A 23,629-nucleotide genomic window follows, 5' to 3' on the forward strand; every position below is an offset into this window, starting at 1 on the left:
GTTTATGAGCGTCATAAATAGAACAGCTGGTGTGGAAACGCGCGCTGATTTCAGGTAGCGGGTCGGTCCTAGTTCTCATTTTGTTTTTTACTCCTCCTCCTCCTCCTCCTCCTCCTCCTCCCCGGCATATCTCAGTAACGCAGGCTCATACGCGCAGGGCCTGGCGGGTGCAGCTTTGGTCCGACATTGTGCGTAAATTTTCTTGGCTTGCGCTTTGTCTCAGAGTATTCTGACGAGGGTCGGTGAATGCATTTGTTCATACCCAACAACTTTAGGGGGAGGACACTCGTCGGTCGGTTTAGTCATGGCTGCTAAACCGAAATGTGTGTGTCTCTGGTTGATGGATTTCGGGTGTAATGAGACGTCGCAGTGTGGATTATAATGGTCGAGGGAATTTTCCGAAGTGGACGAGTTGGGAGCCGTGAGCCGGAAGCTTGGTGGCAAGTTCCACCGCCGCCTCCCCCCCTCTTCCCATCCACCCTCTTCCTCCCACTGCTGTGTCAGGTGAGGCTGCAGCGACGACGTCATCACACTGGGTAGGAGGAGGTTGAAGTCGCAAGGGGCTGGAAGGAAGGACCTGAACACAGCTGCACAGCAGAGGGTCCGACACCCAAGCAGACAACTCCTCCCCCCCTCCCCCCTCAAGCCACACCCTGCTGTAGCTTCTTGACTCAGCCAGGACTTCAGGACAGCCATCCACTTAACACACACACACACACACACGCGTAACATACATAATGTAAGACCGACACAGTTCCCGCACAACAGATCGTGTACACAGGCATGAAGGAAGTAATAATCATTCGGTTTATACGTACACACTTCGCATCTGCACTCTTTAAGTTTGAGTTACAAAGGTTTATACAGAGTGCGTGGGGCAGAACACACACACACACACACACACACACACACACACACACACACACACACACACACACGGGCACCTATAATAAAGAAGTAGTTCACTAGCCGTCCATACGGGACACAAGAGAGTAACGTTGAAGGCCATGCCTCTTGACAACTTTCAGGAAGCTGCGTTTCATTTAGGTCAGCGGAAAGTTTTAGGGTTTTCGTGTCTACTCTCATGATTTTTCTTTCTTTTTTCTTCGGGCTTAGGCTGAGCATTATGTTCCCTCGGCTGTCTTGGGTATCACACTCCTTTTAACAGTTGTGAAAAAAGAATGATAATCGTCTCTTTATTTAACTCCTAAAAAAAAAAAAAACAACTCGAGAGTTTCTGTGTACGTTTTAATGCAGCGGGATACTTCATATTCCACCCCCCCCCCCCCCTCTTCCCAGCTGGGCTGACTGACTACCGCAAAGAATCCCCGTATGACGTCAGAATGCGGGAGCCAATGGGGGATGCGGCCTCGGGTTGTGCCAGAGAGAGGGAAAGTTGCCACCACTCCCGCCCTTTTCTCCCGGGTTCTTTTTAAATCATGCGGAAATGGCGCGTTTCCTGTCTGTGACTGCGCATGGTGTTTGTGTCAAGTTGTGACAGCCGCTGACGGCGGGGTGGAGTGTACCTTACCGTACGAGCAGACCTGCATTAAGCTGTGTTTATGTGTGCGTGTGTGTGTGTGTGTGTGTGTGTGTGGTGCTGATGCCTTTGAGCCTGCAGTACCATGTGTCGCCCGACGACCGCCGCGGGTGGGGATTCCAAGCAGTTGAGTAATGCACCTACAAGACAAGAGACACTAAGGGATGGGTGGTGTGGCACCACCGGGCGTAAACAGTTGATTTTGTTACGCCGACGCCCGACCCTGGTCAACGGTACGGTTATAAGCGTTATTTAAATTGGCGTAAGCGACGTCTGAAGAGGGCCACCAGTTACGTCAGGGGCTCGCGTATAAATCTCTTTTTACGACGGTGGGGGTGGTACATCATGCAGGGACTTGAGTACTTACGCTGGTTCGTAAGAGGTTGATGTATCCCCGCGGATGTAAGGGGTAGGGGATGATTAATGTCACTTAAGTAGAGCGAAAACGGGGGATTGGTATAGAGGAAATCTGGAAGCTAACCTGTCATTCCACCCAGATGGGGTTAAGGAGAAGGTGAGTACACACACACACACACACACACACACACACACACACACACACACACACACAGTCCCTCATTCCTTGTCGATGACGTCCCATCCAGCGCTGTGACCCTAAACCGCTCTGAATCCCCCCACCCCTCCCCACACCTCGTGTTTCCAGGGCATGAGTTGCATTACGGATAATGGCAGGCTTGTTAGTGAACTTGAGGTAAAACCAAGAGTGAACAGGAGGAGTGTGTTTGGTGGGGTGGGGGAGGAGGGGGGGGGGATGTGTGGGAGTGTTTGGTGGGGTGGGGGGATGTGTGGCGGCGGAGGTTGCTCAAGCGGCCGGCGCCCGCCTCCCTCCAGCCAAGCCAGCCACTTTCGCCTGACCTACTGGCACACTTTAGCACCACCGCGGGTGCCGATCACTCTTTTTTCCTCGCACATTATTTTGCCTCGCTCATGGCTCCTGTTTCTATCTCGTGTTTCTGTACACACGTATTTCCGTAGGCCGGTGACAACTTAACGCATATATATATATATATATATATATATATATATATATATATATATATATATATATATATATATATATATATTTCATGTATATCGAATGACGTATTTAGAATTTGTATACACTCACATATAACTCAGATGGGTGTAGTAGGATTAGGACACACACACACACACACACACTAATATTGTGTAGTTGCGGTTCCGTCGCTGGAGTCTGCCTCCCCCCCCCCCTCTCCCTCAGCCTAACCACTCGTGTTGCAAGTCAAGGTGAAGAGGCTAATGTCGCCACCCGAACTACCGCAGACACGCTGTGTTAGTTGGCCGCCTGACACCGACCATCAGCACACGGCCCTGCTGGTATTAAATACCCTCACTAGTTTGAGGGGGGGAGGGGGGGAAGAGGAAGATATAATCGAAGTAGGAAAGACAGTAATTCCAGGTAGAGTCCGGAGGAGGAGGAGGAGGAACTGCCGTTGCTGCTGTAGCCCTCCACCTCCAGTTGAGATAAAAAGTGAAAGCGGTTCTCGGATACAATGACGTTCGCAGATACCCCCGGCGTGGGCCCGTCACGTGACCCGAAGTGCCCACACGTCCGGGTTTGGGTTGGAAGGTCGCGACCAGATTGGTCAAGCACCATCATCATGCATGTGTGTGTGTGTGTGTGTGTGTAAATGCGTGTGTGTGAGTGTGTGCGCGCGCGCCTGGATGCGTACGTATCCGCTTAAGTAAGTAAACATGTCGAGTTGGTTAATGGTGGGAAGTGCATACAGGTAGGTAGGTTGAGGGCAGCGCGCGAGCCGAAGGTGGTTGGTTGATTGGCCAACATAAGCGGTGGCGGCGGTTCAGTTATTGGGATATTTAGCACACACACACACACACACACACACACACACACGCACCGCCGCTACCATTACCCCGAGGCCTCCTCCATCGCAAGCTACTATTACCAAGTTTTTTTTTCTTTTCCTTCGGGGGAGAGAGAGAGAGAGAGAGTTTTTCCAAGAAACGAACCAAATCACAGTAGGAAAGTCTAGTACAGACTGCGGTAGTTTAGGCAAAAAAAAAAAAAAGACACTTGAAACTTGCATCATTAAGTATGGTGGACACCCCGACTGTGGGTGTGCACATTTAGCAACAAGCGCTTGGGCGCATGACTGTGGCTGGGGCCGGAACTGCGAGGCTGTGCATGGGTTTACGAGCGTTTCGTGAGACCGGGGAAATCCTCGTAATTGCCGCCAAGCAGCTCTTGAGAAAGCCGGAAGGGGTGGGGTGGTGGATGGGTTGGGGATGATGCTGCTTGCTGCCGTGGCTCAGTGTGTCAATATCTTCGCTGTTACTCTGACATAAAAAAAAGTTCTCCTCTCATATATTGTGTTCCTAAGTCTGCGAAGATTATTATGAAGTGATATTTGGAGTCCTTTCCCGTGGTTGGCATTATTTTTATTGTTATTAATGGTCCGTGTGTACTGTGCTTTTTTTTTTTTGGGGGGGTTTAAATAGCCGTGACCCATATGTCTTTTTCTCTTTTCAAGCTTCTGCGACCTGGTTCATTCCCTCCTCCCTCCCCTTCCTCCCTTGGCAATTGTGTGGATCAGCTCTGCCGGGCGCCGTCTTACACCTTCTGACACTGACCACACAATGCTTGCTGGAAAGGCGGCCCCCCCCCCCCCCCCCCGCTTGAATTGTATTTCATACTGACTCCCACAACACTTTTCTCGATGTCGCGTCCTATCTCCGGGAAATTTGAGGTCAGGATTGGTGGTGGCGGCGGCGGTGTTTCGCTGGCAGCGCGTGGAACATTTATCCACAGATGTGTTTGGGACCTGCTTGTTCCTGGGACACAAGTATTGCGAATATGGTAAACGAGAAAGTATATATATATATATATATATATATATATATATATATATATATATATATATATATATATATATATTCAGGTTGTGTGAGCGTAAGTCGACACCGAACAAGAGGATATACGAATTGGTAAAGTTGCCAGCGAGCGAGATTTGTGACAAGTCAGGTGTTTGTCATGCTGTTGCCCGTCCAGATCCAGCTGCTTATTTCCTCTCCGTTCTGTAACTGGTTCGTGTTACGTGCGGCACTTGTGACAGTGGCGTAACGCGTCACGGACGCCGCGGAGGGAGGAGTAGGTAGGTATTGTCGCAACTGCCCCAGGCACTGCCATCTCCCCCTCCCACACACACACATTAGACTTGACATAAGCCACTGCTACTGCGCCGAGTTGGGGGGGGGGGGAGAACACGGGCGCTGCGGGTGGAAATGCGTTCGAAATCGAAAGACGGACCCCCAGCAACCTCTCGTCTGGCTTCTGTGAAGGTAATGGGAAGAACCCTCCTTCCCTCTCCCCCTCTCCGGTTGAGGCCGAACTACGGGCAGACACAGTCGTAAACACTGTGGCTACGAACTTAAATCATGTATTTGGTCAGTCCGTTCGTGAGAATCACTGAAGAGGTCAGACGGGCTCGATTCTAGTTCCTGTGTTTGGGGGGGTGAGTGAGGGGGGGAGGGGGAAGTCCCGGCCGTCAACACATCGGATGGAGGTCAGCATTTCTCAGGGGTGTTGAACAGGTATAATAATGATTATAATAATATTTTACAATACATCTGGGAAAGCCAAAGCGGTTCAGTCTCCGTGTTTCCATCTAACGTGCTTAAACGTGGAAGGCGCAAATACGACGTGTGTCGCTTGTCGATACACACCAGAAATACGAGTAAATAAATAAGGGCGGGGGACTAGGAACCAGGAGCTCCTCCCTGAGAAGAGCTGAGGGGGTCCCCTCCCCCTTACCCCCCCCCTTAGAAGGACTGGGTTTGGGAGGGAGGGAGGGAGTGAGGAGGAGGGGGGAGACGGCCTTGTCTTGGGTTGCGTACTGCTGGTGAAAGTAACTTGCTACCACCGTCACTAAGGTAATAAGGTTACTCACACGTGTACGGCCCGCACACGACTGTGTATGTGCGCCCACACCCATCAGTGTGTGCACATTGTTACTTCCTACATATACATATTTATGAGCCCACGGGTATATATTGTTTTATTCGACCTTTGTTATATATATATATATATATATATATATATATATATATATATATATATATATATATATATATATATATATGTATGTATATATGTATATATTCCTCCGTCGCTTAGATCCACGGGGATGTGAACCCTTGCCGTACTCTTGCACAAGTCCTTTGTGGAAGTGGGTGTGTATCCCTTCTGGATTTTTCCATATGTGCGGTCATTACATGTTACGGGTTCGGGGAGTTGTTCGGGTGGTATTGTGCTACAGCGTAACGTAACGTCAGGCAGCGTGTGTGTGTGTGTGTGTGTGTGTGTGTGTGTAAGGATGTCGCGTGAGTACAAGTAATATGCTGTAGTTCGTCTGGTTTTATCGCGAGTGTTTTATGCTGCAGCTTAAGAGTCGTATTTGATGGCATGGGTACTTAGTGTTGCGGAATACGGCCGTGTGTTGCATGACGCGCGTAGAGTTTTGCAGCGCACGGTCCTCGCGGGACATCTTGCGGCGAGTCGCGTGTACGTTGCGGCACGGTGTTTCGTACCGCGTGTTGTGTACTGGTGTTGCAGAAATGTCATGCGGTTTATCGGCAGTATTAGTGTTGCAGATACGATCGTGAAGCAACATAAGATTGTGTACATGAAAGAGTTGAAAGGGTGAGTGCCAGGATGATATATATATATATATATATATATATATATATATATATATATATATATATATATATATATATATATATATATGTGTGTGTGTGTGTGTGTGTGTGTGTGTGTGTGTGTGTGTGTGTGTAGCATGGTGGAGTGCTTGGTATGTGTCTTAACATGTACTTTTTTATGATGTAGGTGTATCGTAGTATACTCCGCCGTATTTATTTAGGCAGGTAGTAGGTGAGGAGGGTACATTCCTCATACAGTATGAGGTGCATTGTTGCACTGAGAGCCCGGGGCACCACAGTATGAACATTACATATAACCGAGTCCGACACAAGGTGAAAACAAACCCCATGTGTGTAGAATAACCTGATCAACTCCTCTCTAAATGCTGTATGCAAGAGGAACGTCAGTATTCACGACAGCAACCACCTCGACACACAGTGCAGTATATATAGAACACACATACACGAACATTCGCACGTGTGAAGGAAAAAAAAATATGTATCACTGCAGTAACACAGCAGAACCCTCGAGTTGCACCTGTGTTACTGCCTTGGTAACACCACCACCACCATCACCGCCGCTCAGTCAGCTTTTTACACAAGAATTATTATCCCTCCCACGGTTGAGAGCAAAAGTACGAGAAATGGCGACCCCCCCCCCCCCCCTCAGAAGAAAGACTTGGTCAAGAAGCTGTGCCAGTGGAGCGAGCTAGGGGCAAGGCGAACCCATTAGTCGGGGTGGGCGGTGAGCAGGGGGTGTTGTCTCTCGGCCTGGTAGCCTCTCAGGCGCCTGGGTCCACAAGCGTTACACACCGGCCTGCCTGACACCCCTCCCCCCCCAACCATCAGGGGGAGATCACGCAATGCTCTCCTGTCCAGGGCGGCGCCTGCAAAGTTGCATGTGTGGTGTTGTGTCACGAGGAAGTGTGATTTGAGAGACACCCACCTGTCGCCATGCATCTTTCTCCTACGTGAGAGGCGCGATGTGAACTCTTTACCTCCAGCCACGCTTAATATTTTATCCTCTTGAGCAAGATGGTACGACCGTCGATGAAAGCACGACCCGTCGTCGTTGTTGATGGCCCGACCTCTGACCTGACTCTTTAAAGAGTCAGTTCAGATACCGTGCCATCTTTTCAAAGGGCCATATCGTTGGGTAACAATAAAATCGTTCCTTCCAGTAAGCGGAGAACGATAAAGGTTTGACGCACATGTCCCAATGGTACAAGACTCAGACGTCATCTGACGCACACAAAAATCAATCTGGCTGTACGGTTCAGTAGCTGCAGGATGAATTAACAGTCTTTTATCGCTTACAACACTTCCGGCAAGAGAACTTGACACGTTCACAGTCGTGGCACTGATAGGTACAAAGTAAGGCCTTCCGGCCTTCTTTATCAATTTCGTGGTTCCATCAGGTCCTGTGTATAGCTATATGTCATCGTCCCGAGTATAGTTGTATGTCCCATGATCTCACCATGAGTCACGCTGATGTTAATCAATGCCTGTGGGTGGAAAGCCATTCGAAACTGGTACCCTTTAATGCAGGCACCACACCATATTATAGATGGGGATCCCCTCTATAGTGAGATTTTTTGGGGGGAATTTGGACTCGAATCCACGTGCCTCCTTTAACCCCACAGCAGCAGAAGACAGCTGAGCCCCTTGTGTCGCAATAGAAGTGTGTTGGTGTCCCAAATACTGGGTGCCAGGCGGAGGTGTTTCTTCTCCAGGGTATTTTCATAATGAGAAGAAGAGCGCAATAATAACGTGACTGTGTTCAATTTTTTTTTTTTAAGTGATGACCGATAGTTACGGAATGGTACCAGAAGTTCACTAGACGGTTTGTTCTGTTGTGTTCTTACACCCGTCAACCCACCTCAACCCCCCACACTAGAGACGAGGGTATAAATATAAACCCTTGGGTATGGTGGCCTAGCTTTTTGACCCGACCTTGAAGTGCTAGGGCAAACGCTTGGCCGTCGCGCGGTAAAGCTCCAACCGCCATGTATTGAAGGGGTTAAGGACGCCGTTCTTCCAATCCAGGGGTGATGCTGTGAATTAGAAGGGGTGACCCGCATGTGTGGCGACACGGACTAGCGTGTCGTGTGGTTGGTATGACTGTGTTCACAATTGGTGAGGAGCGACGCGTGACCTGCTTTTCTTGAGGGGGGGAACAGGCGGCGGCTGGGTTAAGCAACTACGTCACCGGCTGGAGGAAGTACCAGTGCTACGTCAGGGGACGACGGAGCGAGAGAGGCAGCAGGGAGGCGTTACAAAGGACTGACTCGCTTGTATTTCTGTAGGTCGCGAGAGAAGCCGTGTTTTCTGTGTGTTGTGTAACAGTGCTGGCGAGGAGTACGTTACCCACGGTGGTGGTGGTGTGGTGTTGTCTGGCAGAGAGAGAGAGAGAGCCACCGTGGTGGCCTCGACAGACAGTCGTCAATACCTCGCTATATCTCGGATGGTATGTTTTAAAACCACACAGAAAAAGAGTAATCGAGTTTAATGATTTCGTAACCCAACCTCGTCATTCACCGTGCGAAACAGGTGTCTATCGACATGACGAGCTGTGTTATATATATTGGCTCTACCCTCGTGGCAAAACCCGGTGGTAAGTCCCCGTATGTCTCCATCTCTAGAATGACCTCCCTTACTGCTCCCCCTCCCCCACCTCCCCCCCCCCCCCACTAATCCCATTTCCTCAACACTTCCTTCTACCATGTGGCCTTCACCAGGGGTAACGCCACCACAGCTCGTGTTTGATAAGTCTTCGTCTGGTTTCAGTGTGGTTGGTGCGTTATGCCAGCACCCGCCTCCCACCACGGCCGCCCCCGCTCACTCTAGGCATACACACACACACACACACACACACACACACACACACACAGGGAGGTGACAGGTTTACTCACAACCCAGTGAAAGACTTGCACTCTTTTCGTTTGTACACAAACACAATGGCGAAACTGTATCCCTTCAACACACACACACTGGCAGGGAAAGTGTACACACTTCTCGCTGACTCTCAAAGCTGGCATAATACTTTCTCTCGCACATCAACACTCACACTTTAATTCGAGCAGCGCTCAGAACTTGATTGTAACTTAAGAGTCATTATCGGGGATGTTTTGATTATGTCATCCATATCTTATCACGAATAGAAATTGTCTGTCATCTTATCTTATGGGTTTGTGTTGAGGTAAAGGTCAAGATATTGCGTGGCATTGGACTGTCCCAACATTGCTTTGATTACAGTGATAGTGAGCACAGCTCCTTAATATTGATTGATTTCAGATCGTTTTGATATAATTTTTATTAAATAATTTGTTTCATAATATCGTCACCTCAACTCGGATAATCATCTGCGGTAAGGTCATATCATCGCCGTGTTTTTGTTTGTTGGTTGTGTGTTCGTCAGCCTGTCTCCTGTAATAAAGCCTCGGTTTTGTGTGGTTAGGTTTCGGCGTAATCGCATCGCTCACAAGGAGGGGTTTCCGTAAGTTAGTTTGGGCAACTTTACTGCGGTGACGACTCAGCCAATGTCAGGATGTGAGTGGACGGAGTCCAGTGGGCTATCTAGAACCGAGACTTGACGGGATAAAGGACGCTGAAAGTTGGCAGTAATTTTAAGGGCGCCATGGTGACGTCTCATCCTTGTTACAACGAACTGTCGGGGACTGAAGACGAATTGAACGGTGTGATAACGAACCCACGCATACCAGTAATTAGCGGGGTTCGAGAGGAAATAGGGGCGAGACGAGCTAACGGAGTTGGGTTGACTTTAACGGGGTGGGGAGGTTGTAGCGGGGTCCGGTATCTGGGTCTAGTTCAGGGCGACCCACTTTCCTTACATTCACTCTCCCTCTCCCCACACGCATACACGCACGCACACACGCCTCCACACCATGTACACACACACACACGGACACACATATACACTGTATACACATTAGGGGCGGATACCGTTGTGGCTTTTGGTAAACAAGAACTCCCAAAGTCCAGGTACAGAATGCTCATCCTTAAAAAGTATACTTCAAGTAATGAAATATAAACCCTATCAAATATATATATATATATATATATATATATATATATATATATATATATATATATATATATATATATATATATACATACGTCCAACCTTGAATTATACGTGAACTACTCTAAAACTTACAACAAATACATTGTTGTACCCGCTCACACACACTCTCTCTCACACACACACACACACACACCTGAAACATACAGACAGGCCCTCAATTATGTACACACGTTATGTTGAAATATACACATCACATCCGGAAGCAGACTTGAACGTGCCAAAGATACAACTCGCCTTCAGCTGGGTACAACAGTTACATAGCTCGCCATGAAAGTTTCAGGTAGACCGCCACGCTTGGCATTTATCAATCACTGTGGCTTGCATTATTTTTTGTTGTTGTTGTTCAGCTGAACTGAAGGAGGCAGAGCCATCGTCTTCTTGAACGCCTGCCTGCCGCTGGCGCAGTCGTGTCAACAAAAAGAACTTGTGGTCTGCTGACGAGTGGTGTAAAGGGCATTGGGCTGGTAGTCGCTTAAAAAAACTGGGACAGGGGAAGAAGAATGGTGGAACTGAGGCACTGGACAAGAAAAGAAGGAAGTGGAACAATAATGATAAAAAACTGGAGGAAGAGAAGAAGCCAAGGCTTTTGGGAGATGCAAACCTTCCGGGCCCCGTATCTCCCCCCAGCCCACCCACCCTCACACCAGCTGTGTTTTAGCCTTGGCTGGCCTCCCCGCCCCCCGACACCCCCGCTCCAACATCCTTGGGCGAGGTCACTCCCGACCATACCAGGTCACGGGTTGACCCAGCTAGGGGTCGGCCGGCGGGGTGATACTTCCTCTCCAACCGTACTATTGACTTTAAACACTTAGTGATATATACAAACGACTGTTAATGGTCTTGTAACCTAAATAATTATGCCGATATCTTGTAGATTGCGTATAGCCATGCCTCCGTACAGCCACTAACGGACGCATTACGTAATTACCAAAGTAGATGATCACTAGCTGAGGTGTTCATAAACATATTCACTGCTCTTAGGGTACGTTTATTGATTGGGTGGACTAAGATGACAGTATATACGTATTATCGAGGTGTAGACACACTGCCTGATACAGAGGCACAGCGCTATTTGTAAGCCACCAAGTTTGGCTGGCACTAAATCAAGGTATAGTCATGTATCATACAGTGTTTCGTTGCATTGTTGTTCAGACCACGCGACACTGGTCTGGTGTTTGTTCAGACCATACCATAATGCTTTGGTGTTTGTTCAGGCCACAGAACACTGGTCTTGCGTACATCCAAGCCTGTACAGTTATTTCTAGACACATTAATACATGTGCCTGGCGACACAACACTGCATATGTTCGTCACAATACTCTGGTAGCATGTGTTCGTACAGTACACTGGCTGTATGCCATTGTAAGGTCACACAGATATAATTTGTGTACACTTCCGGGCACACACCTCGTATAATTTTACACATCTGGCCACACCATTGGTATGATTTTACACATCTTGTCCACCGCTGGTACAGTTTTCCTTACATCGCCATACCACAGGTATTAACGTGTAAAGTTGAAAATTATCAAACTTTAGCACGTCTATTCATTTAACCACATCTTTTTTTTTTCATTATCTTTTACAAATGTGGCCACACCTACACCCACCCTGCTTATTCATATCTGTATACACACTCGATCATTCCTGTCCCAGACACTTACACTGGCCTGCAGACATACTTGTATATATATACCTTTTTTTACGTATCATGGTATCCTAAGAGAGTGTAATCTCAGGTTTCCTCTCCCGAGGCGACACACGTGTTATCTGCCGGCGATAAGCGATGAGCTACGTCCAGGGGAACGTAAATTATTGATTGTGTTATCACTCTGGGTCAGACGGGTTACCTCACGTATTTACATAAAATTCATATCAGTCTGGGTGTCTCTCCCGTGAGACTTTGGCCCATCATCTTGTGGTTACACCAGTCATTAAAATCTCATGTGAACCATCTCAATAGACGTCGTGCCGACAGTAGAATCGCCTGTGGCAAAATAGGGGATGCAACTGCACGGTTGGCTTGCTAATATGTGGGGTCTTTCACACTCCAAGGACAAGGATAGATCTCATCCGTCGAAATTTTACTCGTATCTGATTAGATTTTGTAGCACCGTATATCTCAACTCTCATAATTCTTTTAATTATCATTATATATCATTTTTTTTATCAGTTTTGGTTAGAATAAATGTTAGTTTTAGGAATCGCTTTGAAGCCGTTATCATGTATTTCAACTTTTATGTTTCCTCTTCCACAGTGGACAATGACGGCGGAAGAGTGGTGCCCCCTCACCACAGTGACTCACACCACCACCACCACCATCACCACCACCACCACCATCACGCTAACAGCGTGGGCAGATCGCGGGAGCAAATGCTGCAAGACCTGTTGTCGTCTGGCCAGCTAATGCCACACCTGCAAAACGCCAACCCCACCACCACCAACAGCAACAGCTCCAGCACCAACACCAACATGTACAACACCTATCCTCCCCACCCAGCTGCCCACGCTGGTCACCGGACGGCCTACTCTGCCTCCCAGCCCAACACTTCGGGTAAGTTGGAGTTACTCAGGTTCCTTCCTTGTTTTTTTTCCTCCTTCCCCATGCCAGCCTCGCTGTCTTGATTCTCCTGCTTTCCAAGGGTTCTCTTGCCTCCAGCTGCTGTCTTTCTTGTCTTGCCTTACAGTGCTCTGTCGACATACATCCCTGTGACGCCTTCAGTCTGACTGTAACACTTTCTTAGTTTCCGGTAGCACCCAACCCATTTCCCCACTGGTTTTTCATTTACCTGTTGAACCCTCATGACAATACAGTATCCCCTTCTGTTTTGCTCTTGAGTGACTTGTTCTTTGACTGAGACTCGCAGCATTACCTGGCTCTCGGCATAATAATCCCAGCAGGAAGTGGTAAGGAAAACAAAGCGTGACAAGGTCAGGACTTTCGACATGTCGTCATAACCATCTAGGAAGTATAACTCATGGCATAATATTTCAACTTGGCTAATGGGAGTAGCATTATTTTGAGTACCAGAATAAAGAATAAAATACCTTTGCGTCGCATTCCATGAAGACCACTTAAGATTAGGGTTCGTGAGTTCACCAGTAAACGGTTGAGTGACCACTGAAGACTGCATAAACGTTCGTGGCACAACATGCAAAGCCATTTTGCTCTTGGAGAGGGAATCACCCGGTTAGACGTGAAAAATGATTGGATTTATTTCCAAGTTGCTGGAGACTACGCCCTCAAGTAAGTTTGTAAAGGGATATGCTGTTTCCAGTTACGCTTGTTTGGAACCTTTTCTTTGCGTGAGCTTCAAGGAGAGAGGATCTTCGTGTGGAAGCTGCCCGGAAAGATGTTCTTCCTGTGTAAGCTTGCAGGAGAGGTGCTGTCCCCTTTGTAAGCTTCCGAGAGATACTCTATTCCAGGCTAACCTCCAGCAGAGTCTTTGTTCTTGTGTAAGCTTCCAGGAGAGTCTGTCCCTCTGCAAACTTGTTGGATGCTGGTCTTGTGTATCTTTCAGGAGTCCCTGTTCCCCTGTAAGTTTGCGGGATGCTATTCTTGTGTAGCTTCCAGAGGAGAGAGAGGTGTGTATTTTATCTTCCAGGAAAGACATCGTTCCCCGTATAAGTTACAGAGGAACAGTGTTTCAGGAAGGACAAGCTCCTCTAAGTAACATCTTAAAAACACGGGAACTGCTCCCGGGATCATTTTAGGATAAGCGAGTCCCCTGCTAACCGCGTGACAATTCTGGTTTCCGGGGCTCCGTGTTGGCTACTTTACCGGAATACCGACAAACACGGTTTACCTAATATGACCTCACTCTTCAGGTTGTGCCAGAAGTGCTCCGTCAGTATATATACACGTATTTTTTGTACATTTCCAAGTTACTCTTTCAACGGACAGTTGTTATTGTAGGTTTACCCGTAACGGAAAGGACAAGTTGCGTTAGGTTTCACCTCGGGGGGAAAAACAGGCCATGCAATACAAAACATGAATGTAGGATAAATTATTGACCATGCGGCAACTAAGGCCATGACGTCATAGAGCGGCCTGGATTGTCAAGGGTACGATTGTCTGGACCTGCTGGCGGTGTTGCTGCAGCTCACCTGCCTTGCAGTTTACTCTTAGTTTCTTTCTTGCTTTGCGGCGACTCGCACCGAAATAACGGTATTTGGAGAACCTTTATTTCCTGTGACCTAAGCACGTTTAATGGCGTTTAACCGACTTGTCTGGACAGCGCCGCCGGGAGGCGTGGGCGAAGCCGGGGCCAGGGATCTGAACGCGGCGCCGCCTGATCGCAAAGTTACCTATTGATCCACACGAAAATAGCGGCAGTTACGTCACTGGCGGCTTGTGACGCACTTTTTAAAGACGCGCGGAAGAGCTGAGACTGGAAGTGAAGGTTATGCGGGGGCGGCTCCAGCCCTCTGGTGACCGGGCCGCCGTTCCCGCTGGCACGGTCTGGACCCTGGAGGGTCCAACTGCCTCACGATGAGGGCCGAGGAACCCATGGTGAGTGAGGGTCGTGAAGACGTGGGATGGGTACATATGGGAAGGGCAGAGACACCACAGGACGCGATGGTCCGTGAGGGAAGGGCAGAGGCACCACAGGACCCGATGGTCCATGAGGTTACCTGCTGCAAGACAGTAGTACATGAGAAAGCCATATAACAATAAAGAACCTGATGGTCCATGACGAGGGTATATATGCAGGAGGACAGCAAGAGTATCCTACGCTCCTAACCCACATAGATGGAGAATGAGACAGTAAAGATAGAGGGTCGGAAAAAGGGGTGGAGACAAGCGAGAACGGGGTCATATGGGATGGAGGCTCTAGTAACGAAGGTAGTGTGTTCCTGGAATACAACAAGGATAAAATGAGATGACGAGGGATGACAGAACTGCTGGGGTTCTACATGTGGTATTGCATATGTATAACATATGACTTTTAAATCACCGGCAGTGTTATGACGACATATGCGCTCCTTTATTTAGATTTATGCCTTTCCACATTCAAGCAGCGAGACAGGGAGAGCTCATCATATTCGTACATTTTTTATACACTAGAGAGAGAGAGAGAGAGAGAGAGAGAGAGAGAGAGAGAGAGAGAGAGAGAGAGAGAGAGAGAGAGAGACTGAATTTGAGGACTTGTGGCGGAGCTCCCTGTCCTCGGCGCCGCGCCCCCAGTTCGTACCCTTTGTACCAAAAAGAGCGGCGACCATCCGGGAGCCGTAAACGACCGTGACCCCGCGGCTGAGATGAGCCTCTGTGCCCGCACTGCGACGAACCCCTCCCTCCTCCCCCAGGTCCCCTCCCCAACACCGCCGGCAGGCAGGCTAGCAGGAGGAGGTGGAGGAGGAACCACCCCTACCAGCCCTCCTCCCCCAACCACGAGGTCTTCTTCAACACCGCCACCCACTGTTAATTAACCTCGCTCCTATCATAAATCAAACCCAAGAAACTCCGGCGACACAAAACAAGATAGTATCAAAGCTTTATCTGTATAATTCCCCACTTTGTGTGTGTGTGTGTGTGTGTGTGTGTGTGTGTGTGTGTGTGTATTACAGACGTCAGCACATTGTTGATTGAGAGCGAAGGTTAGTTTCGAGCTATTAAAGTACTACTGCAAGTTTAGATTGGAGTGGGTGGCGTGAGAGGTTGGGTAGGTGAAGTGAGAGCAGAATGGGTGTGGGTGGAGTACGGGTGAGTGGAGAACATGATGGTGCAAGCATCACGGAGAGCCACCACCAGTGGTGAGAGTGACTCCCGAGGAGGCCGCCCGCCCGCCGACTCACTCACCGTGGGAGGAGGGAGAGAGACCAAACAGGGAAGACGTGGAGAGAAGGGACGAGGTATCTGGTATCATGGATAGGTCAAGTTTCGGATGGTATGCAAGTACACGCCTTAAGGACGAACGCCTCTCTCGTCTACTTGTAAGGCTGATGAATTATTCTGGTTCTCGCTGTTTTTCGTTCGGAAATAATAATCATGCAAACGTAAAGCCACTTCCCAGTAAAATAAATACTCCACATACGTATTTATTTATTTATTAAGTTACGCTGATTATTGTTCAGTTTTTTATATTATGGATAAACGTAGATGGAAACAGGCAATGTACATAAATTGTCAGCAACAGTTCAATGACCTCTCGAGCACGAGTCGACGATTCTTCGAGTATAATGACCCGGCCTTTTAATCTGATCACGTCACAGGCTAGGTCATCCTACCCAAGGGCTTTATCGTCGTGCTCTAGGGTATGGGAGGGATGGGGTTGAATTAATGATTACGCCAGGAGAGTACAGAGAGGGACTGAACCGTACACAGTTTGTGCAGTCATTAGGCAACATTAAATAGACTACAGTGCATGACGGGCGGTTAATGACAATATCCATGCACTTTAATTCCAGCGGCTTTCTGTTCGAATGGTTTTATCATTAAACGTCTAATGCAACGCTCGTTGGCTGCACTTTACATACTCGTGAAGTCATAGGCCTTGCCTTTTGCCTCGGTGGGAACAAAGTGCTGACCTATTGCAGCTGACCCCAGATGGCTAAAGGGTAACATTTGTCTTACCGATCAAGCCAGAAGGATCGATCTCTCGATGCTAAAGCATATCCGAGAAAGAGGAAAGTGTGCCATTTTGATAGATAGTCACACACACGTTACAGTGTGTTTCCAGTCTCCCGGATCTTTATGTTTCCTTAGTGACTGACCGCAGTTTGTTGACGTCTGAGCTGTTGGTAACTCGGGGCAACTGTACCTAAAGGTACTTAAAAGTACATATAAGCGATGGTAGCGATCGATCGATCACTTCGTCCGTAGCCACGACCAGACATTTGAGTGTGTTTATGACGCGTAGTGACTCTTGTAATCACTTTAGATGACCCTAAGTTCATATATATATATTTTTTTTTTTCGTGTCCGTTGGCCTCTTGGGGCTTATTATATAGGACGCCATATTACAGGGGACAGCCAGGGTTATATAGTATCCTCTAGACTTAGCCAAAGTTTACGCCCACCCGTATTAAAAGCTATCCCTCTAGGCCTTAAAAAAGATTAATTGCAACTATACGTAATAAAGAATGTGGCGTAAAGAGGGGTATTAGTGTATATTCTTGTCATACTGATGTACTTACTGTATCTTTTTGTGTATTTTGCAGTGGGCGGGTCTCTGCCTCCCTCCCCCGCGGACTCTGGCGTTTCAGACGTGGACTCTTCCAGCGGACACACCAGTAATGACGAGTCCAAGACCAGACTACACCTCACAGGTATGTCCACACCTCCTTGCTGACTCTCTTTACCCTCAGTCTACACAAAGTTCTCCCTAACTATCCATCCCTTCATATCTGCTTTCATGATCTGACCTCTCACACTTACCTCCGCCTCTCCTTTTACAGCCTCTTGTCTTTACTCTGTCCTCATGTGGACTAGTACTCAAGACGAGACAGAGAACCGCGGGAGGCATCATACCACCCCCACCAGAACTTGTATGCAGGGTCCGCAGGGAGGCGGGGGAGGTGAGGAGAAAGGGCGTGGGTGTAGGGAGGGAGGGGAGGTAACGGGTGAAACATAATGGGATGGCCTCAGCGTCAGCACACACGCACGTCCCAGTCATCGCTGGAACAACACCCAACAGCTTGCTGATTTAGACATCCGTATCTGGAATGAAAAAAAGAGCTGCATCATTAAGGGATAATTAATCAAGCTGGGCTACTCGCCGAGAGAGGGAGAAAGAGAGAGAGGGCGACTATCTCATGATGGCGAGGCTTCAGTTCGTTAAAAGCGAGGGGGGGTTCGAACCCTACTTTTTAACGGTAGGTTTTGGACTGATTGGCCATCGTTAGCACGGCTGAAATAACTCGTATTTCACTCACCGTCACAACCTATATTGGATTTGGGTATGGATACCTTAAAAGTATGGGAGTGGCGAGACGAGACTCATGTACAGCAGTGTCTCATCTTTGGCAGATAAGAGATTCCTTTAGGCCTCGTCTTCGTGTCGTCTCCAGTTACCAGAGACCTGACGTACCGCTTCCTTTCCCACGAGCAGAAGCAACTGCTTTTGAGCCTTTTAACTCGTTCGTTTTCGTCGGTATGATTATCCCACAAGACGTCCCAATTACAGTACATTATTAATTACACCTTTGTTGTCTGATGACATTTGTATATATATATATATATATATATATATATATATATATATATATATATATATATATTTTACACGCTTCCTTTCTGGCTCATCACAGCTTTCTGGGGCAGCAAAGGTCAGGTCACGAGACAGGTTGACAGGTGCTGACCCCGTGTTTGGGATGACCGCTGGGTTAGGAGTTTATTTTTAGAAGTGAAAGTTGACAGGAGCGTACGGGAACTTGGAAATGAGATGTGGTAAACAGCGCTCGGGCTTGAAGGTGATCTTGGGCTGAAAATGTCGAGATCGTTTGAAATTGGAACGATCACTCGTGAGGTGACTTTATAGCTCCCGAGGTACGCGTGAAATTAGAACGGGCGGTCATGGGCTTGACAACTTGTGGATTTTTTTTTTTAAATCATCCGCCGCTTCAACGGCTAAGGCCAATGGCGAAAGTACGAGGATAGAGACTGTGGAACGTATATAGCATTTTGGTGCAAAAGAGCAAAGGTCGGGGCGTTCCTCCTCATTTACACAGTTTTACGAATATAATTCATACACCAGAGCCAGAACCTACAGCGCATCAGTAAAGCACCCACAAAGCCATCCAGTAATCTACTGTAATTAAGTCTGGTGATAACGAGTTTATTTTGACACTTGACCTTTTGTGACTTGTCATCATTTGGACCCCTCCCCTCCCCCATCATATTTATGAATAATTATTTGCAAATGTCTTACGGTCTCCTCTTTCGTGCCAGGGTAGAAATTAATATTTTGTAAACGAGCTGTGGGTATTTTTTTTTGTGAGGTATTTGTGTCGATATACGTAACTTACATTGCATTTTCGTCTACAACTTTTAAAAAAATAGTTTTATCCAGGAGTGCAGCTACACACACTTTCTCGTCATTTGAAAGGTGTAATGACATTTGCGGGTTTTAATCTCATTAAGCCGTTATAATATCATCAGCATATATTATGAGAGTAGTCATGTGTTCAAGTGTGGGTCAAGCTGACGTTGTATATGTCTCTTCCTCCCCGACGCAGTATGTGGGTCCCGGACACCAGACTCGCCTTCCTCAGGGGCGGAGGCAGGAGGCTCCCTACCATCGTCCTTCCACCCGACGTACTCCCCGCAACAGATGCACATGCGGTCCTCGTCGCAGCCACCCCTCACGCCCACCTTCCCCAGGCCTCAAGGTAAATGCTCCGACACAAGTCACCTGTCCTCCCTCCACCCGCCTCCGGGTGGTGGCGGCAACCTGTACAGTAAGCAGGCCCACTATATCTTGATGCAGGTGACGCCTACCCTCATCCATCACCAGTAGAACTAACAACCTGACATCATTCATTCTTAGTGTATTGCTTGTTAAAGGCGAGACAGATTAGTGGACTTGCTTAGTGTATTCAATTCATATATATTTTGTGGTTTACTATGTACTGTTTTGATATAGGGAACATAAATTACCTGTTCTTGGACGTATTTTGAGTCCGACCTTAGAAGGGTGTATGTGCTTCTGCATGCTGTTCTCGGTGAAATTAGAATGTTGATTTTAACCAAGAAGTTCATATCAGTCCATTGAAACAAGGAAACAAAATGGCAATAAAAACTATTGAGAGGATAGTTGCTGAAGATACTAGTATTGCCATCTTCAGACGCAGTCACCACGCAGAAAGCACAATTAGCTTTACAAAAGGAATATATATATATATATATATATATATATATATATATATATATATATATATATATATATATATATATATATTCCTCCTGTCTCCACGACTCTCGTTTCCCAACCCAAAGGCAAAAATGATGGACCAAATAGCCGTCGTAAGGGAACACCCCAGCATTATGTCCCTTCACTTGTTTGGGTACAACAGGTGTTGCCTGTACCCAGGTCAGCCAACACGGACACCTAACAGTAATGCTTTTTCATCGCTAACACATTCACTAGGAGACCACAAGCCCTTAGGTCTTGGTGTAGCTTAAAGGAATGTCAGCGATAGAAAACGGGATGATGCATCCTAGGCCACTACTGCTGGGTTAGTAAATTCGCGGAGAAATGTTACGAAAACCACCACACAGGACCGGATTTCTTCAGACGAACTAGCATTGTTACGTATGGTTGTAGTGGTTCAGTCAGCTGTGATAAAAACGCTTCGAAAACTTTTATGTATTACAACCAAATATGCCCTAACCTAATGCAAACTTATGTTACAACAAGACCTGATCTCCTTTACTTGTGGGGAAAATTCCACTAGCGATAATGGCAGCTCCTTTACACTGCTGCCACTGTCACCAGCTCCACTGGTAACAGCGAGAGAAGCGCCAGTGAGAGTAAAACCCACCGGTGTTGCCGTGTCGTCGAGGAAAAACAATAATCATTGTGAATTGCGGGTTGGTAACCACTAGCACTCGTCCCCGGATTCGCCGTCCTGCCTCACTGTGCACGACGATGCGACCCTTGGGTATGATGGCCCCTGTCGGGTCAAAGGTCATTTCATCATACCCAGGGGTCGCACCGTTGCGCTCATGAGGTCAAGGCTACGACCAGCGAGGGTAGTCCCTTGCAAGCTGATTCGGTAGTAATCATCTTCCTAACTTTATTTTGTCCCACTCTTGCTTTTGAGTAGAAAGTATTGAACACTTGAAATTTACCATCCTGGAGCAGGGAACCATGCTTTGGCATTATCCCGTTTACCCACCAGTGTCCTTGTGTGCATCGTATTCCAACGAGGAAATGTATTATTGTGAAGAACCTTGAGTCATGTCCGTGTAGAGGGAAAGTCGGCAGTACGCTGTTGCCAAGTGGGTCAAGGTGGTGGTGGTGGTGGTGGCAGCGATGGTGGTTGTGATGGTGAAACCCCTCATGCTGGTAAATAGTGAGGCTTTTGTGTCACCAGAGGAGTTGAGTGCAACGGTGTATGAATATCAGGAGAATTCTGTCGACAGGACGCCGAGGTTGGGTAAATATTGTTGGGTGGTGACTGTACTCATAACTGAACCATCTGTAGAATGGATATACCTTTAGGCTTGTGTTATGGTGGAGAAACTTGGGGATGTGCATCGGTGGGCCAGACTAGGCGGGAACTTTCTTCAGCGAAAGTGGCCAACAGGTGTGAAGTTGGAGTTGGCCCTTGGGGCGGTGGGCGATGCAAGTGGAACGCGCCATCAGTCAATGCAGAGTCAAGCACAAACACACGCCATCCTCCAGATGCTCTGCTCTCCGTTTCCTGTGAACGTTACTGCAACAGACGAGACAGTGAGTGCACGGTATGGACCAAAGAGACGGAAATCACTGCATTTGCATCCCACATGCATATTAAAGTTGCAAGTATAATTAGTTATAATAAATAACATGCAGTCACTTCACACGGGTTAAACCGTAGAATATATAACTTGTGGCAGACTTCCCTCCTGCTGGTGTTGTGGAAAGCCAGGTTGGGGGGATCGAGGCGGGCGGCGGCGGGAACTTCAGCCCAGCGGATAACGGAAATGCCGCGCATCCGCTGTACGGCCCAGAGCGTAACGTCTCGGTCTGCTCCAGGGTCTACAGCGGGGGGGAACTGCACAAGTAAGGCTCCCCCACGATCCACCGTCAACGCAGGTGGCGGACTCTTTGGGATGCTAAAAGCTCTTGTGTGCTGGTGTAGTCCGACTCGGCAGTGACGACCTCACGCCGCAGGGGTGTAATGGGAAGGAATGTGTTGCGGTACGGGGTTCGGGGGATCATATCTTAGGTCGCTCACCTGATTGTTTAATTCTTTACATGGTGCTGGAGGTGATGTGGGAGGGAGATGAGGGGGGGGGGGATTGTGTGGGAGAGGGTGGAGGTGACCTTGCTGCGCCGCTCAAAGTCAGCAAGTCACTGCTCCCCACCACCAGCACCACCATCACCACCTGTACTCCGCCACCACCAGGCCCGCACTCTACGGGCTCCCACTCCCACTTTTTTTCAGGCCTCTGCTCCAGGTCACCAGACCTCCTTGGTCATGCATAACAAAAAATCTGACTTTGTAGGTCAGACAGGCATCAAGTTTATTAACACTACGAATATATTTAAATATACAGGAATAGTGATTTTTTTTTTATCTGGCTGTCAATATTTAATGTAAGCGTTGTGTATCAACCAACCTGAAGTTCTTACTTTGCATTCACAAACTGACATCGCATAATTGAGCAAGAAACTGCAAAATCATAATGATATCACTAGTTGTGACAACGAGTTGAGGACACAACCTTTGACCTTGTCTGACCTGCTTAACTTCCTCTTTGCACTTCAGCCGCTCCGGTGTCAAGTTTTGATTCCCTTGGGCATTTTGCATGCCCAGCTCTTTGCTGATCTGCTTGAAAGAAAATATAATAACATAAAGAGAAAGTCTGAAACTTCAGTCTCCTCCACACCCAGTGACCTCCCTGCCTTTAAGCCTAACACCGACGGGTGGTGGACCTCAGCTAGTGGGGTGCTTGTGTTGCGAAATCTTACGTGCAGGATTAAATGACCAAGTTGAACGGTTGGGAAGATATGCAGTTGGGAGTTAGGCCTGCGTGCATGGTTCTTGGCCAGCCCGCGTTGCATAGGCGGGGTACCCGGCCTCTGATTGGTGGAGGGCGTGGTGCCCGGCCGCTGATTGGTGGAGGGTGGGATCGTCCGGCCAAGGAACAAAGGGTGAAGGCGGGTTGACTGACCAATCTCAAGGTCATCTGGAAGCACGTCACTTCTCACGTATATGCATTTATACGAAATCACTACGTTTCAAAATTTAGTAAATATTTAAATAAGTAACGCAAACTGAAATATATGAAGAATCCACGCCAGAGTCCTTTCTTTCCCATTTGGAGCAAGTCTGTTGGATAATCTAGTATTGCAAAGTAAAATGGGCAATATTTTAATTATGCACGAAAGGCAAATTTCCACAAAAGTAATTATGTTGTCTACGCGGAAAAACATAAATTTACGTTGGGCGTACTTGATATCTTTAAACAGGAAATTGTTCTCATATCTTTGCAAGTCTGCCCCGGGTCAACAGTGGAGCCATTTACTCGGTTACGCTGTTCTCTTATCATTTACTTTATATAAGTGATAAAATGACTTTTTGAAGTGGTACATTTCATGAAAATTGTTTTAGTTAAGCCAAGAACTTAATTT

General features: G+C 47.7%; 1 protein-coding gene across 12 annotated transcripts in view; it reads left to right on the forward strand.

Moving 5' to 3' along the window:
• Eip74EF (Ecdysone-induced protein E74) overlaps positions 1-23,629 on the forward strand; it is a 630,411-nt gene that overhangs the window by 601,260 nt on the left and 5,522 nt on the right. For 10 of the 12 annotated variants that reach the window (XM_071660155.1, XM_071660166.1, XM_071660239.1 and 7 more), the window contains 3 exons: positions 12,604-12,900; positions 17,508-17,615; positions 19,524-19,676. In XM_071660155.1, the coding sequence (XP_071516256.1) occupies positions 12,604-12,900; positions 17,508-17,615; positions 19,524-19,676 (558 nt within the window). The remainder of the gene's footprint in view (positions 1-12,603; positions 12,901-17,507; positions 17,616-19,523; positions 19,677-23,629) is intronic. The other 2 variants (XM_071660224.1, XM_071660248.1) reach the window with 1 other exon arrangement.

This window comes from Panulirus ornatus, chromosome 5 (assembly GCF_036320965.1).
Source record: "Panulirus ornatus isolate Po-2019 chromosome 5, ASM3632096v1, whole genome shotgun sequence".
Taxonomy (NCBI): domain Eukaryota; kingdom Metazoa; phylum Arthropoda; class Malacostraca; order Decapoda; family Palinuridae; genus Panulirus; species Panulirus ornatus.